Genomic DNA, 17,605 nt, shown 5'->3' with positions numbered 1-17,605 from the left:
ATCCATACGAAAAAACTATGTCTAGCATCGTAGTATATCCAGCTTTCTACGAATATAAAAATATACAATCATAAGATTAAACCCAGTTTTTTTCATCTAGTGCCTTCGGCACCTCGGGGCTAAAATAACTGATTTTAATCTTATAATTTTACATTATATATCCACAGAAAGCTGTTTATAATACGATGAAAGAAATAACTATTCCCAGTATGGCTTCGAGACCGATTTATACCCGAAGGATTAGAACCGGTTCTCAGCCATACCGAAAAGTCATATTTATTGTATCAGATTATTGTCAGTTTGGTTAGCTCAGGTCTTCGGGGGGGGGGGGGCTAACAAAACTGGTTGGAATCTTGAAGGGTTCATTTTTAATATCTGCGTAAAGCTGTCTATAATACGATGCAATAAACATAAAATTTAAAAGAACAGTCCTAATATTTACAAAAGACTCAATATCCTTATAATAAAGTAACATGATATGTGTTTATTTGTACTAAAGGATCTAGCTAACCGCTTAACTGATCGTGTTCTCCTTAACAGGGTAGCTTCTCATACGTCCCGGGAAGGTTTATAACTATTTTGGGGGAGGGTACCACCACCCTCCCAAGAGAAATTACAATTTTTTTTACCTTGAACGCAACATTGCAAGGTATCGTAGAGACTTGAAAACAGCATAGATTGTATTATTAAAAAAAAAACATTTAAAGTGCCACTAGAGGCCTCTAGGGCGGCGTAGCCGCTAGTCATTATAATATTTTACCTTCATAAAAAGTAAAGAAAACCAAGATACCCCAGCGTAAAAGACTGAATTATTCCATAGAGCAACACATTTTATGCCAGAACAACCAAAAATATTTCAAAGATTTTTCATAAAAAGTTTTGGTGGATTTTTTACCTAAAATATTTAGTTTTTCATTTTGAATACAAATGTTTATAGCAATATGTGTCTATTTAGAATAGTTATTTCTCGCATCGTATTAGAAACAGCTTTCCGTGGATATAGAATGTACAATTATAAGATTAAAACCAGTTTTTTTTAGCAAGGCACGGGCTTAGAAAAAACCAGGAATAAGGTATAACCAACAAGCAAAATAAATCTGAAATAATATTTGGGGGGCAAATGGAGAGGTCGTCAATTTTACGATGTGTTGCCCCCCAACGACAGCTGCACGTATAGGTTTCGTGATTTTCTTCCGAATTAATTTCGTTATTGGTATGAGCTGGAAAAAACCAGGAATAAGGTATAACCAACAAGCAAAATAAATCTGAAATAATATTTGGAGAAAAAACTGGTTATAATCTTATGATTGTACATTTTTATGTTCGTAGAAAGCTGGATATAATACAATGCTAGACATAATTTTTTCGTATGGATGAGAACCGGTTTCTATCCACCGGATTCGAATTGCATACGAGAAACGTCATTTTCCCATCTGCTTTTTAGGATACTAGCCTCTATGCACCTAGAGGCCTAGTGGCACTTTAAATGTTTTTTTTTCTATGTTGCGTTCAAGTCTCTACGTTTTTGTGATTTCTCTTGGGAGGGTGGTGGTGGTTGGTAGTGGTACCCTCCCCAAAAATAGTTATAAACCTTCTCGGGACCTATGAGAATATGAGACAACAAAATATAATGCTGTAAACGAAGCATCTCTATAATAAAGTTCTAAAAATGTAAGTATGTCCGTAAACAATATCCTGTATTTAATCAGTTCTCAACAAATGGCCGATAAATTATTGTAAATGCCCAATGATGTTACACAAAATTAACCCTTCTGTAGACACTCAACTTAAAAAAAACCAACCAATAAAAGTTCATTAACAGTTTCCAAAGTTATTAAGCTAGTGAATAAGAGAACTTTGTTATAAAACTTTGGGTACTAGTGTAATAAACAGTCCAATATATCCCCTCCTTACTGCTTGTATAATCTAATAGAAACCGGTTCTCAGCCATTCCGAAAATTCATATTTTGTATCGTATTATTGTAAGTTTGGTTAGCTCAGGCCTTCGGGGGGGCTAACAAAACTGGTTGGAATCTTAAAAATTTCATTTTAAAAAATGGGAAGGGGGCACTTCACATTTCAATTTTAATGAGGCTTGGACACCCCACTACCGCACGCCACTACATAGAATAGTTACATAAACTAAATGTATAAAAATGCCCAGTGTTCAGTATGAACGGCGTTGGGACAAGGGACCTAATGACAACGAACATAATTAACAAAAGACCTAATTAACAAAAGACCCAACCCAATGGTCAAAAGAACTTTTTCTATATGCCTAATCCCTGCGGAGGGCCAAACACTGCAGGGCCTTTACCTACTTTAAAACACTACTGTAAACAAAATTATGCCTTTTTAGGGATTTTGTCCTAACGCCGTTTTATCTTTAGAAATCGGCACATTTGCATAATAATAATAATAATAAAAGAATGCACAGAAATTTAAAACAAATTTGATCAAAATTCCAATATAAAATATGAATAGCCAATTTGTACACAAATTTTCTAGTAGAAATTCGATAAAAAAATTTTAATTTGCAGGATGTCTGTTTTTACCGAAGGAACTCGCTACAAAAAAATATAACTTTTTACGTAGACTTTAATGCAACATAAGTGACTTATTATTGAGAAAAAAATAAAGTGCCACTAGAGGCCTCTAGGGGCGTAGCCGCCAGTTAATGGATAAAGAATATACGTGGATATCACGATGGTGGAAATTTGTCGTCAATTTAGGTTACTAAGATATAACACACTAGCAGCTAAACCCTCCAGACGCCTCTAGTGGCACTTTAAATGTTTGGTTTTATTGGTTCAAGTCTCTACGATACCTATCTATGTTGCGTTGAAATATTTCTGCAAAAAAATATTAGATTTTTATGTGATTATTCTTGTGAGGATGGTTGTACCCTCCCCAAAATAGTTAAAAACATTCCCGGAACCCATGAGAAGCTACCCTGTTAAGGAGAAGCAGATGGATTCAGCGGTTAGCAAGATTCTTCGATACACACAAACAGACATCCTGTTAATTTATTATAAGGATTTATCGGAAATACAACAATTATAAGATGCAAGGTTTGAAATCAATAGGACAATTCTAACATATCTAAATTAACAAACCAAGTATCACGAACGGACATACAGACGGACCGACCCTAATTATAGAAAAGCTTCGATTTTAAAAAGAAAAATAAAAAATGTATGAAATTAAATATATATTTATATTTTACATATTATAAAATGTTCAACAATTCACTCGTTTAAAAATCATCCGACATCCAAAGAATCTGAAATGTAAAAAATAGTTATTTATTGCATCGTATTATAGACAGATTTCCGCGGATATTAAAATAATTATAAGATTTAAACTAGTTTGTTTGCCATAAGAAAGATGTTATGCATAACGTTAGAATCGTCATAAACTCTAGTTTTTGGAAATACTAACGGCTTCGTCCCTAGCCTCTAGGGGCTTCACCCCAAGAGGTTTGATCAACCTAATTTTTCATAATTAAAATTTAAAAATAATTTTTTAAAGGTTTTTTCTTGGGGGGGGGGGAGGGAGGGGTTATCGACCCCCTTTTATAGTTTTAGTGAATTTTTTTGGGGGATTGAGGGTGTCCCACCTGCCAAGAAATTAGCTTAAAACCATTCCAGGACCAGTAGTTTTTTTCCCTGAAGAGTAGTGCCCATTCGGATCAGTGGTTACTGAGATTTTAAGCTTCAGACAGACATCGTACTACTTTGTATTATAGATAAGCATCATTTTTGTGCTATTTGTAGTTTAGGAGCTACGTTAAAAAATGTTAGAAAAAGTTAAAAATTATTTTAGTAAGTTGGAACATTCTACCACGTAGCTCCTGTACTATACGTAGCACAGGAATGGTTCTTATATATCTAAAAACTAGAGCTTATGACGATGCTAACGGTATGTATAATTATTTTCTACTATTAACACAAGCCACGTAATTTGAATTTTAAAAATGTGCGCATTTTTGCACAACCTTTAAATCCATAAATCTTAAAAACTAAGACCTTAGGAAAAACCACTTTAAATGGCAAAATTTGTTGAAAAAAAAACAATTTTAAATACTTTAGCAAAGGAGGGAACAGGGTAAATATTAATCTGAAGTAAGATCTAAGTAATAATAATCAGGGGTAGCTATTCTAACAATCAATTCTACAAAAAAAAAATCATGAAACCTTTAAAGTATGTGGTAGTACCTATATTTTGTTTTTTTGCATGTAATTGAAGAGAGGTGGGTAAGAAGAAAAGGAAAAGGGGGTTGTGCGGTATTTATCCTTTAGAATTGTTTGTCAGAATCGACTGTAGAGACATATATCTTAATTATAGAGTATCTTTGCCTACCAAACAAACAAGCATACCTCTATTTAAGGGGGAAAGCTCCACCCATCATGCCTCCAGCTCCGCCCCTCATGCCTCCAGCCATGCCTCCACCCATTTGGATACCCATGGGGCGGTTTCCTCCCCCTAACTGCATCCCGGGTCTTGACATGTTGCCCCCAAATGGAGAATTCGGACTCATTTTGTTATCCATGGCGAAACTGGGCGGTCTCATCGTGGCAGCCCCACCACCATTTGGTGGGGTGGGTCCTCTAAAATTTGAGTTGGGTCCGTTTGGACCACCCCCAATGTTGGAAGAAGTGGGTCCGTTTTTGTTCCCTGCCATGTTTGGGTTCAGTCTGTTACCGCCAAAGTTGTCCATTGAAAATGTTGGAGGGCGTCCCATTCCAGTAGGTCCCCCCATTTGGGGATTAGGGCGACCCATGGGGGATGTTGGTCCCCCCATGTGTGTTGCAGGACGTCCATAAGGTGAAGGTGCCCCCATGTGAGTCGAAGGGCGTCCCATTTGAGATGTAGGTCCCCCCATTTGGGGTGAAAGTCCCCCCATGTGGGATGAAGGTCTGTCCAGACCCAGAGGGGATGAGGGACGTCCCATGTGGTTGGAAGGTCCCCCCATTTGGGATGAAGGACGTCCCATCATAGAGGATGAAGGTCCCCCCATGGGGCCAGGGCGACCCATATTTCCCATCATTCCTAATAAAAAGATTACATACTTAAATCTTTAAGATCTATAGGGATAAGACAATGAACGATTAATTGACGTACATCCCCAATGATAATTCACAAAATTATCCTTTCGACAATTATCAATTACCTAGTGGTTGATACCTCTTTGGACACTTACCTTAATAAACCAAACAATAAAAAATAAAGAGTCCTCAAAGTTGTTAAGCCAACAAATAAGAAAACTTTGGGCACTAGTGTGATCAAAAACCTAATACCGCTTAACGTCTAACAGACGGACAAAACTTTCTAAAACAATGATGACAACATCCATAAAAGCGAAGCACTGCAATGGTAGGACAAACGGACATAAACATTTGTTTAGTGTCAGAACTGAATAATCAGAATATTAATAACCAAAATTGTAAGTAAATTTGTTGAAAAACTGATTGATACAGGATAATGTTTATGGACATACTTACATTTTTAGAACTTGATTACAGAGTTGCTTTGCTTATAACGTTATACTTTGTTGTCCAGGGAATTAATATACCAGATCAATCGGATGCCTAAGTTATAAAAAAAAATTCGTTACGGACGGACAGACACCCCTAATTATAGAAAAGCTTCGATTTTAAAAATAGTAGTATGCAATTCCTGGACGATTATTTCCAGATCCAGCTTGTCCCTGGTTAGAATCCATGCCTAAACCTAAATAAATATTTAATAATAATTTTTCGTATCATTTTAGCTTTCCTGGATATAAAATGTACAATCATTTGATTTAAACCAGTTTTATTGGCCCTGAGATGCCAAAGGCACAGGCTGACCTAGCAGCTCAGTAATAACCATTTTTAACAAGTTCTTATGCAGAGTCAGCCCGAGATTCAAAGCTATCACCTCCCCTGCGACGATCGCGAGTTTTTGAAGTCTATTACTGGTTATCTGAAGCAGGTGCATCCGTATCCTAACCCATTCAATTACTTAATTATGGACCTCATATGCAGCCTTGGGGGACTCCAATGATTTTAAGATATAACAAGGATGACAACATCTAGTGTCATAGTGAAAGACAAGACTACTCATGGAGGGACAAATGGACAATAAATAACATAAGGTACCCAAAAAACTTTTGGTACCCGTATGATAAAAAGCTCAATCAAATCAATAAAACCCTACCGTGACTGTTCATGTTATTGTTGGACCATCCAGGAACCCCTCCTCTGTTTCTAGAAGAAAAAAATAGTTGAAAACCTGCCAAAAAGCAGTCTGACCGCCATGGATGTTTAAGCTTATTTATGCTCCATAATGATGGGAATGTTGACAAGAAGTTTAAGGCATCTATCTTTTAAAGGAGCCAAGAAAATATAGTTTCCCCCAATTAATGGAGAAATACAAAAATAACCAAAAACATGCCTAAAAGCAGTCCGACCGCCATGGATATTTTTATCCATATTGATGGTAATACTGACAAGAAGTTTCAGGCGCCTTTCTTTTATAGGAGCAGAGAAAATCACGTTCTACCCGAGAAATAAAATAGGACCTAATAAGCAACCTTGGAGGGCACTCCACTTAGTCTCAGAGTCTTCATAAAATTATGTTCAAAATATGGACAGTTCATTTATCCAGTAAGAGGAGATAAAGGGGAATAGTTATTTTAGCCAGCTGCCGGTTTCTAGAAAAAAAAGTAGCTAAAAACCTGCCAAAAAACAAAAATAAAGAGGGGGAAGGGGAGCTATTCAGTGGTCTTACCAATAAATATAGAATATTATAAATATTATAACAGAGGAAATATTGTCGTCAATTTAGGTTGCTAACCTAAACGTCATTTATTGGCCAATTTGTTCATCCAATATGAGGGAAGAGTATGGAGTAAAGGAGTAAGAATATTTATTTTATCAAGCTGAGAATATTACTTTAACAGAGTACTAGCGGCTACGACCCTAGAGGCCTCTAATGTTTTTTTTATTTCATGTCTGTGTTGCGTTCTATGCAAATAAAGAATAAAAAAATTTAATTTTTGTTGTCTATTTCTCTTGGGAGGTTGGTGGTACCCTCCCCCAAAATAATCATAAACCTTCCCGGGACCTATGAGAAGCTACTCTGTAAAGGAGAACCTAATCGGTTCAGCGGTTAGCGAGATCCTTTGGTACAAACATACAAAAAGACACATAGACATCCTGTTACTTTATTATAGTAGAGTATATGAAAATCTGGTGCAGCATCAAGTAAGTGCCGGATATCCGCCCGGATACCGGATATCCGGCATTATAAATCAGCCGGATATCTAGTATCCGGCCCAACCCAAGTAATAATAAATCCATTGTCTCTTACCCAGAGTTGAAGTTGTTGTTGTTGGGGGCTGAGCCTCTGTTCTGATTCTGAGGTCCCCAAATGGAATTATCTAGTAATAAATAAAGTTACCACATCTGTAGATTAAAACTAATGGTTGAAACGTTTAGACACTTTACTTAATGAACTAATAAATACTAGGTAGTCCCCAAAGTTGTCGAGTCAAAAAATAAGAATACATTAGTATAAACTATGGGGACTAGTGTATTAAACAGCCCAATGTCCCCTCCCTCCCTGCCTACATGGATAATAAGAGATAAGACAATGGATTAAATTCTTTAAGTTCTTTTATATGTTCAATCATTACATTACAAGTATGCTTTCAAAACAAACCTTTTTCAGCCCAAGATACTGAAACAGTTTCTTTATAAGCCCAAGTAATCAGTTTTCAAAAGTCTTTCTATTTCATGGAAAACTAAGAGTTATGACCAAATACTTGTAATGTTATTTATTGTATCGTATTATTGACAGCTTTCCGCAGATATTATGCGGATAGCATGCTAAGAACCGGTCCTAATACAGTGGATATTAATCGGTTTCCATGGATTCCATGGATTGGACTGTAAAGTGTTTAAACGTTTCAACCGGTTATTGTAATGAACAGAAGTGGTAATATTGTGTATCATCCATTGGGGATGTACATAAATTTATCGGCCATTGTCTTATCCCTTTAAATCCCAGCTGTTTAGGTTATAGGCAGCTTTCTGTGCGGATATCAAGCGGATAGTATAAAGAGAACCGGTCCTAATCCAGTGGGTATTAATCAGATTCACCTGATGAGGAAGCATCCTGACTGAACAGATCCTGGGGTACTGAGTTCAAGTCCGGACGCCTGGAGGAGCTGAATGATCCTTCGTCGGGTCTCCTGGTGTCTTGAACTGTAGGTCTTCTGGTGTCTTGTGAGGTGGGCCTTCTTACCTATAACAATGGATTTATAATTTGTGCTTGAAACGGTTAGACACCTAACTTAATTAACCAACAATCAAAATATGTCCCCAAAGTTGTTGGTACTTAAATTTTCAAAATTGAAAAAAAAATTTCTAAAAAAATAACGCCCAGAAAACAATTTGGTAGCAGACAAAAAAGGTAGTTAGAAAAGGGGAGGGAGGTAGGTTGGTTATCTTTATATACATATGGAGCTGGATCTTTTAAATCATTAGTGCCGCCGTCGCCAATGCCAAAGCAATCTTCAAAATGGCTACGGTCTGCCGTGGCTGTAGCTTGCCACACAAAAAGTCTCTACAGTCACTTAAAGTTGCCACAAAGACAGCCACTTTTGATATTTTAATAATTATAATATTGTATTGCGAAACTATCGTAAAAATATTAACATTGAGGTTTTTATAAATAATAATTTAATGGATGTTAATGGTTTTATGTATAAAACGGTGTGCAGGAACAAGTTGAAGAGATAAAAAAAGTACCAACATGTCAGTATTAAGTATTGAGTATGTTGCCTGCCTAAGCTTAGAAGATAATTTAAATTCATAGTACAAGTAGTTTTGACGCTATGACCATTTTAAAAAAGTACAGTTATATGTTGCACACCCTGTACTTAAAATACATTTTGGGCCTGCAAAAATCTCTCTGAACTGGCAACTGTGTACAAGTGATCTGTTTACTGCAAGGTACAAAGGAACTTGGATGCAAAGTATAGTTCTGGAGAGACAGGATATTTGTTAGTGTAACTGCCAATCTTGGGGCATCAGATCACTAGCCGAGAGAGAGAGAGGATTGGTTGCAAGTAATGATGCCAATTTTCCAGCTTATGCTATTCAGGTGCACTTAGCTGGAGTAATTCCAGCAGACAATGCAGACAACTGGAACCAGGCTGCAATCAACATTTCAAAGAACTCCCAGCGAAATGGCACTGAATTTTTGAGAGTCTGTATCCATGGATTTCTAGAATTTGGCAGACTTGCTGTAGATATTGTGAAGGAGATCTAAAGTATAAACTGCTGCTTTGAAAGCTGGGAATGCCTGCACAGGAGATTTATCAATAGAAACCTTTGTAAGATATGAAGTACAGGGCATATATCAGTCATAAACCTGCATGAACTCCAATTCTATGAGTGCTCTAAGGTTTCTTATGAAGATTGTAATATGCTGGATGTTGTCTCATTAAAGTGAGAGCAAGCAAAGTTTGGCTGTTCAAAGTGGCAACATTTGTGAATGTCAAGAATGAGTTGAAGCTACCAAGAGTTGGGTTTTGCTATGTAGCTAAAAAAAAGCGACCTCGCTAATCATGTTGAGGTTCTCTCAGCAATGGAAAAGTTCAAATACAAAGTAAACTTTATTTACGAGGGCTTCAAAAAAGTTATCGAGAAAAGGCAGCTTTTAGTTCTTTAGGGACCATTGAAAGATCTTGAACAATTGGCTAAAGTTGTTTCTCTCAAGACAGCTGAAAATGTGGATCAAAATAATGGATAAAATTGGAAAGTATTTTGGTGATAATAAATTTGTCTGCTCCAGTCTAAGAAATGGAAGAATCATTTTAAAGGATGACTTGTATGACAATGTTATGGAAATAATCATCAAAGGCACTCAAGGAGGCCCCTTGAAACCTACAGAATTGCAAAAAGTATGCACAAATAATTCATTAACAATCAATTCAAAAGTCATAGTAGGTATGGGAATGCCAAAAAAAAAGGAAATTTAAAAAAAAATAAGCACTAAATGCAATGTTGTATACTTAATTTTAAATTTTGGAATTCCTTCACCTCACATGCAGAGGGTGTTTATACATTTTACCAAAAAGCAAAATTTCACTTTTGTATTAAAAATACTTGTATATATAATTAAATTGTGTAATTTCCATATTTTAACTTTGTATAATTTTTTTAGATGTTTAGTAAGAAAACTTATTTTTTCAAATTCGTGAGAAAAACTTAAAATATGTATATTACCCTCCACATTGCCCCCAGCAATTAATTTCATATTTCTGCACAAAAAAAAACCAGTTTCATACTGGTACCACAAATAGTTCCTAAAATGTTTTTAAGAGTTTTTCAATTTTTAAAAAGTACACTTAAGAATTATTAATTCATACTTTCTGCCACTCTGGTCACATACAATCCAATTGACATAAAGTTAGCAAGAGAGGTTGCAACCACTGCAAAGCAGGCCAAAAACAGCAGGCAATAACTGCCAATGCTAAAGCAACTGGTCAACAAAAGGTTCCAAAGGCAATTGCTGGCTAAGTTTTATGTGCAGAGTTTCAATCTTTGTCTAGTATCCAACAGTGACTTAAACAACGATATTCAAGAAGATATTAGCAGGTCCCCTGAAGCATTGAATATCTTGGCACTTGTGTGTGCTGTCAACCATACTGACTGAGGGGAATCCAGCTTTTTTCAGAGGCAGAATTTAGAAGATTAAGAAGGTTGGTTCCCTTGTCAAAATTTATCTACTTGAGACAAATGGACCACTTCCTCGCAGCTTCAGTGGGAACACCAGCAAGTGGCAAATAGTCCAGGAGGCCAGGAAGAAACCTTGCAAGAGAAGGATACAAAGGCGCTTTTTAAGGCAGCAGAGGGAGGCAAATATAGTTAACATGTACCCCTATAAAAAGTTACTGGCAAAGGCCCTCTACAGGTGGCAAAGAGAATGGTGAAGAAGACCGAGAGTGTTTTTCTATTGGACAAGGGTCTAACCATCAACTATGCTCCAAAAATATTGTAATAACTAGAACTTTACATAATATTTTCTATGAACAGCTAACTGGTCTTCTAATCAAATGCTCTCCGGGCACACTAGACTCAAAGTGGCCTGAGATTGTGGACAAAATGCTTGTTGAATTGAATGGAATAAGAGCAAGCAGACTGTGAGACCACTTACAGTTCTAGTTGGAGTTATTCCTGCTAAATATTGATAATATATTTCTAGATTATAGAAACTTTAAAATCAAATCAAAGGTCAATTTTAATTACATGGAATTTTAGAGACTTCGAGGATTTGTTCAACACAATATTGCTATATATAGGTGTAAACTTTCAAAACCTCAAACTAAAATCAGTTCACTTTTTTTAAAGCCAAAAGTAAAGTCTAAACATTTTCGTTACTTCTTATCAAATGATGATCAGAGGATAGAAAAGTGTAAGTCTTATTTAAATAGGTATAACTGGGCGAAAATAAGAGAATTTGACATAGAGAGAGAGCGCAAATGGCAGAAAGTATGAACTTTGTCCTTTATTCCAATAAATATACGAGAATTCATGTTTAAATCTATAAACAATTATAACTATTTTAATGCTAATATCGCTAATTTTAGGCCAGAGTCTCCAGAGTGTACACTTTGTATACTAGACCGGAATCTACCCGCACCCAAAGAAACTGCCCAGCACTTTTATCTGGACTGTCCTGTCACAACTGATATTACTACCAACTACTTCACAGACTTTCTACATAATACTCAACTCAATTTTGACGCAAGCTGGCTGTTAGTAGGAGTTCCAAAAACGCTCACAAGTAATATGATAACTGTTTTAAATATTGAAATTATACTTGTGTTATATTTCATCTTTCAGTCAAGACTGAAAAAAAAGCTTCCATTTAATTCAAATCTACTTGAATTTATTTCCTTTCAAAGGAAATTTTTGCTTAAAAACAAAAGGTATAAACTAGGATATGAAAAATTAACAACAATTCAATTTGACCCTGGATAAATTTCATTCCTACTCTGTCTGTTACTCAGCTCAAGTATGCTATACAGGGTAAATACCTAGGTAAGTGACCAGTCGATAATGATCCTTCATTAATCCTCTGGCGACTCTTAAACCTAACAGGGTCAGAGCTGTCTACAATCAGAATACCTGTCTTTGCCCCACTCATCTTAATTCAGTCTGCCGAGCACATCTTATATGTGATACACTTTTTCTTTGAGGCTTTATTGATGACTGGGCTCAGGGAATACCACAGGATGTCTGACTTTAATTAAAGGGGCAATAACAAGGTAAGGGACCAGTCATCCTCTGGCGACCCTTGTACCTAACAGTGTTAATAAAACTGTCCATGCCCCTCCCTTACTTATTCATTCTGCTAATCACATCTTAAATGTGATCCATTATTATTTTATGAAGACGTAAATTATGACTGAACAAAGGGAATGTCACAGTATGTAAAAATCTTATCTTATAACCAATGTATTTTTGATATGATATTCTTTAATATATGTGTACATAAATAATTTTTATCCATTTTTTTTTTTAATATTGTGAATGACTTTTAAAATAATATTGATAAACTTTAAATGTAATCTTTGTATGTAAATGATAAAGACAAATAAAGAATCAAATAATAATAAGGAGTTATTCATGTGGATCTTGAAGACAGCTCAGGGAGCTATGTTGAATTAATGAGAATGTGCGAGAGCAAGACACGAAGCAATTCACCTATGACTAGCCCAGCTGAAGACAATTAGGTTTACACCACAGACAAGGTTATGGAAGAACAAGTTAAAATGTTCCCTTCATCAAAGAAATTGTCAAGCAGCCCATCATCCATTTATATGCATTGTCACACGGAATTTTTATACATAACCAAAATTGAAGCCAACAACATGCAGTACTTAAAACTTTTGGAAGCTCACATCACAGAGGTTAATTACGGGAGATAGTCACTGAAAACAGCTGAAGATGGGGATCAAAATAATCCCAATATCATGGATTAAGTTGGATAGTATTTCAGCAATGATAATAAATTTGTCAGCTCCAGTTTAAGAAATGGCAGAATCATTTCAAAGGATGACTTATATGACAATATTGTGGAAATAATCATCAAAGGCACTCAAGGAGGCCTCTTGAAACCTACTCCAGACACCAAGAAACCAGCAGATGGTCACAAACAGAGTTGCAAAAAGTATGCACAAATATTTCATTAATTATTATTTCCAAAACTCATAGTATGGGAATGCCAAAAAAAAGAATTTTCTAAAAAATAAGCACTAAATGCAATGTTGTATACTTTATTGTAAATTTTGGAATTCCTTCACCTGACATGCAGAGAGTGTTTATACATACATTTGCACGAAATTTCACTTTTGCATTAAATATACTTGTCAATTCAGTTTTAATACAGCTAAGATAAATAAAACATTTTTATGCATATATAATTAAATTGTGTAAATTAAAAAATTCCATATTTTAACTTTATATAATTTTTTAAGGTGTTCAGTTGGAAAACTTATTTTTTCAAATTCGTGATAAAAAACAATAGTTATATCTTTCATCTTATTATAAACCGCTTTCCGCAGATATAGAATGTACAATTTTAAGATTAAAACCAGTTTTTTAGCCTTGAGTTTTTCCGTATGGATGAAAATCAGTTCCTATCCACCAGATTTGAATGAATACGAGAAAATATGTTTATTAACACCCACATTGCCCCCAGCAATTAATTTCATATTTCTGCACAAAAAAAAACCAGTTTCAAACTGGTACCACAAGTAGTTCCCAAATTGACTACATGTTTTTAAGAGTTTATCAACTTTTAAAAGTACACTTTATAATTATTAGTTCATACTTTCCGCCACTCTGGTCACATACAAGCCAATTGACATAAAGTTAGCAAGAGAGGTTGCGACCACTGCAAAGCAGGCAAAGAAAGTTACTGCCAATGCTAAAGTAACTGGCAGGGGCAATTGCTGGCTAAGTTGTATGCGAAGAGTATCAATCTTTGTCTAATATCCAACAGTGATTTATACAACAATATTCCCCCGAAGCATTGATTATCTTGACACTTGTGTGTGCTGTCAACCATACTGACTGAGAGGAATCCAGCATTTTTTACAGAGACCACTTTGCAAAAGATTTGACTATGAAGAGCTAACTGGTCATATAATCAAATGCTCTCTGGGCACACCTCAAGTGGCCTGAGGTTGTGGACAAAATGTTTGTTGAATTGAATGGAATAAGAGCAAGCTGACTGAGACCACTTACAGTTCTAGTTGGAGTTAATCATGTGGATCTTCAAGACAGCTCAGGGAGCTATGTTGAATTAACCCATTAGTGCAGACACCACTTTTATGGGCCGATCAAGCTGAAAATCTCAGGGAAGCTTTATAATGGTAAAAACAGAATTCCAATTTTTTTGTTTTGCTCTAGTGGCGTGCACAGGAAAGTTGCAAAAAATCATATACTTATTTTGTTGTTTTTTTTTCCAGATGCGATTGATAATGAGTATTTTTTACTTGAAATATATTTCGGAATGATGAAGTAGACTTTTTTCCCTTTAAATTGGGTTGAGAAAGATTTATAACTGAATAGTTTTTTTTTGAAATAAATTTGAATGAGCACAAGGTGTAGTTCTGGCTGAAAAGTTTAGCTTTATCTTCATTTCATATACATACAATTATCCCATGTGGACTACCAAATTTTAGCCAATAACAATTAAGGATTTTTAAAAATTATCCAATCATATAAGAAATACGTAAACATCCCACGTGGTATATTTACCCTTTTTCAAAATTTAGAACCCCTGGAAAGAAGAATACCCCCAGGCCCCATGTTGTTTTAATGTGTGTGTGTGTGTTCATGTGTATGTTTGTTTGATTGTGAGTATGTGGTATTCTCCCTTTCTTACAATGTTTGAACCCCTTTTAACATACATTTAAAATATTTATTTCATTTTTTGAAACAAAACTTTTAAAAATTTGCCCATTTTAAATAATTATACATTGTTATCCACATAAACACACACACATACATAAAGTCACACACATGCACACACACACACACAGGCATAAAGTCACATACACACTTTCATATGTAAAACACACACACACCTAAAAATTTTATTTTGATTATTGAGTGTTGGGAAAGCTTAGACTTATTTGTCAATGATAGAATGGGGTTGTGATTGGTTTTATAGCCTAATTATTAATAGAAAAGGGAAAGTTGAAATGAAGTTCTGAAATGAAGTTGTTTCAATTTTATATAATTAAAATAGAGTAAACATAGAAATATCACAAATATTTATATATACATATTTAAGTTTATATTAAGGGATAAGACAATGAATGATAAATTGATATCAATCCCAATAATGTTATCCCTTCTGTAGAATACAATTAGTGGTTGAAACGTTTAAACTTAATGTCCCCTTCCCTCCCTGACTTGAATGTCTTTTTACCGAAGAAATACATTCCATGATAGGCTCCTATATATTCTTGAGTGTCCTCTCACCCAGAAAGAAAGAGGACAATGGGCTGTTTATCTAACTAGTCCCAAAAATTGTATAATATTGTTTTCTTATTTGTTGACTTAATATGGGGACTTTCTTCAATGTTGATTGGTTGGTTAAAAAAAACCTGAATGTGCAAACATTTCAACCACTAATTTAAATCTATAGAAGTTTTAATTTTTAGTATCATCATTGGGGATGTACATCAATTTATTGGCCATTGTCTTATCCCTTTAGAACCCTGCCTTTTACTGCAGTAATACATATAATGAAAAAAGTGGTTTTGATTGTTCTACATCTAATCAGTCTGATGTGTGTAACATGTGTTGTGGTAAAAATTTGTTATTGAAAAATTAACAAGGGTGGGTGTGAAAGGTGTTATGGGATAAAACAAAGTTGTTATTTATCTCCCTTTCTCTCTTCTTTCTTTGTCTCTCCTCCTTGTAAACTCCATAATCATTCTGATATCCTGGTTAAATTTTGAAAATTAAACATTGAAGGTTCACTTTTTGTACTGTAAAACCTCTGTAACAGACATAGTTGCGTGCTCAGGATTTTGCCAGGAGTGTGTATCTCTTTGAGGGGGGGGGGGTGGTTGATATTTTTACAATAATAGGAGTGTTGGCTCCCTTCTCCCTCTTAAGTCTTACGTAGAGACATGAGTTATTGATGTTTTGTATCCATGACAGTTTATAATTATAAAATTAATTATAATTATAATATTTGATAATAGTAATTATAATAGAAATTTGTTAAAGGTTAGGTATCTCCCCTGCACTAAATAGACACAAAAACATTTTCATTATTTATCCTTTTTCCAAAGTAATTTTGGTGTGTTGTATAATTAACTATTGCGCATTTTGGAAAATAGTGAGTTTGTCTGTTTATGTGTTTGTGTATTGTTTTTTTTTGGGGATTAAAAAGGATGATTTTGGCTATACCTCCTCCCCCCCCCTTACCATTCCCCATAAAAATAGTTTTCTTAGATAATATGAAAAATATAAAATTATAACTACTGCACCAAACTTTAAAAAATACAATATTGGGGGGGGGGGGGGGAGGGGGTTTTACAACTTTGGGGACTTTTAACAATGTCTAAATGTCCAATTTAAACATAGAGATTTTTTTACTTTTTTAACAACAAATCTTTATGCAATCTAATTCTCCAATTGATCTGATTTTTGCTATACTGATTCCTGATAAATCGATCAATAGATAGATAGATTTCTAGTACCTGACATTGCAAAAGAAAGTACAAAGATATTTTTACATTTTTAAATTATACACTCCCCCCCCCCCCCCAAATAAAGATAATATTTATTTAACTTCCCTTTTTTGGAATCCTTCATTATCAATTTTTCCCTGTTACAAGTATATTGCATATAAAATCTTTCATTTCATTGTTTTTAGGATATAACAAACGCACACATACAAACACACATACAAACACACTCACAAATACACACACATGCACACACAACAAGATACAAATTTATTGGGGCTGTTCAAAGTATGTATTACACTCTGTGTATGGTGATCAACACCAGACAATAATGAAAAATATAATATTTATTTTTTGGGTAAAAAACTCCTCTTAGCTAAATAGCTAAAAACATTGAGACACAGATACTCAAATACTTATAAAATTTTTATGAGATAAAATCATTTCATAGCATCCAAGTGTTGGTCATTAAAATGAAAAGACGGAACAATTTTGAACAGAGAATATTATTTAAAAATCCGTTTGACTTTTATGTAAATTAAAAGCACACAGTATCTAAATATAGGTGGGGGGGGGAGGGTATTAGAATGGGGGGGGGGGGCTAAAAACAAATGGGAAATTATGGGACCCTTTTTTTCTGAATTTTATAGCAAGAAAATTAGATAAAATATATATAAAGTAATAATTATAAAGTGACAGAATGTTTATATTCTGTGTTTTAAATGTGTATAATAAATATTGGTGTATAGTCCCTATTGTGGCAACGCCCCTTAAGTGGTGATTTCTTGATCAGACAACAGGCCTGGTTCGTTAGGCCATTTATTCCTACTT

At 34.9% G+C, this 17,605-nt stretch overlaps 1 protein-coding gene across 7 annotated transcripts in view; it reads right to left on the bottom strand.

Annotated features, from left to right (window-relative positions):
- Positions 1–3,196: 3,196 nt before the first annotated feature.
- Positions 3,197–17,605, bottom strand: part of LOC145307377 (uncharacterized) — a 449,599-nt gene continuing 435,190 nt past the window's right edge. For 4 of the 7 annotated variants that reach the window (XM_080149789.1, XM_080149793.1, XM_080149792.1 and 1 more), the window contains 2 exons: positions 4,380–5,054; positions 3,197–3,283 (listed from right to left, as the gene is read on the bottom strand). In XM_080149789.1, the coding sequence (XP_080005915.1) occupies positions 4,382–5,054 (673 nt within the window). In that variant the 3' untranslated portion in view covers positions 3,197–3,283; positions 4,380–4,381. Of the gene's footprint in view, positions 3,284–4,379; positions 5,055–5,681; positions 5,734–6,201; positions 6,252–7,356; positions 7,427–17,605 lie in introns of all 7 variants that reach the window. The other 3 variants (XM_080149788.1, XM_080149787.1, XM_080149786.1) reach the window with 3 other exon arrangements.

This window comes from Acartia tonsa, chromosome 15 (genome assembly GCF_053477335.1).
Source record: "Acartia tonsa isolate MP-2025a chromosome 15, ASM5347733v1, whole genome shotgun sequence".
Classification (NCBI taxonomy): domain Eukaryota; kingdom Metazoa; phylum Arthropoda; class Copepoda; order Calanoida; family Acartiidae; genus Acartia; species Acartia tonsa.
The sequence above is the reverse complement of the archived record's forward strand: the minus strand, read 5'-3'. Positions and strand labels throughout refer to the sequence as shown.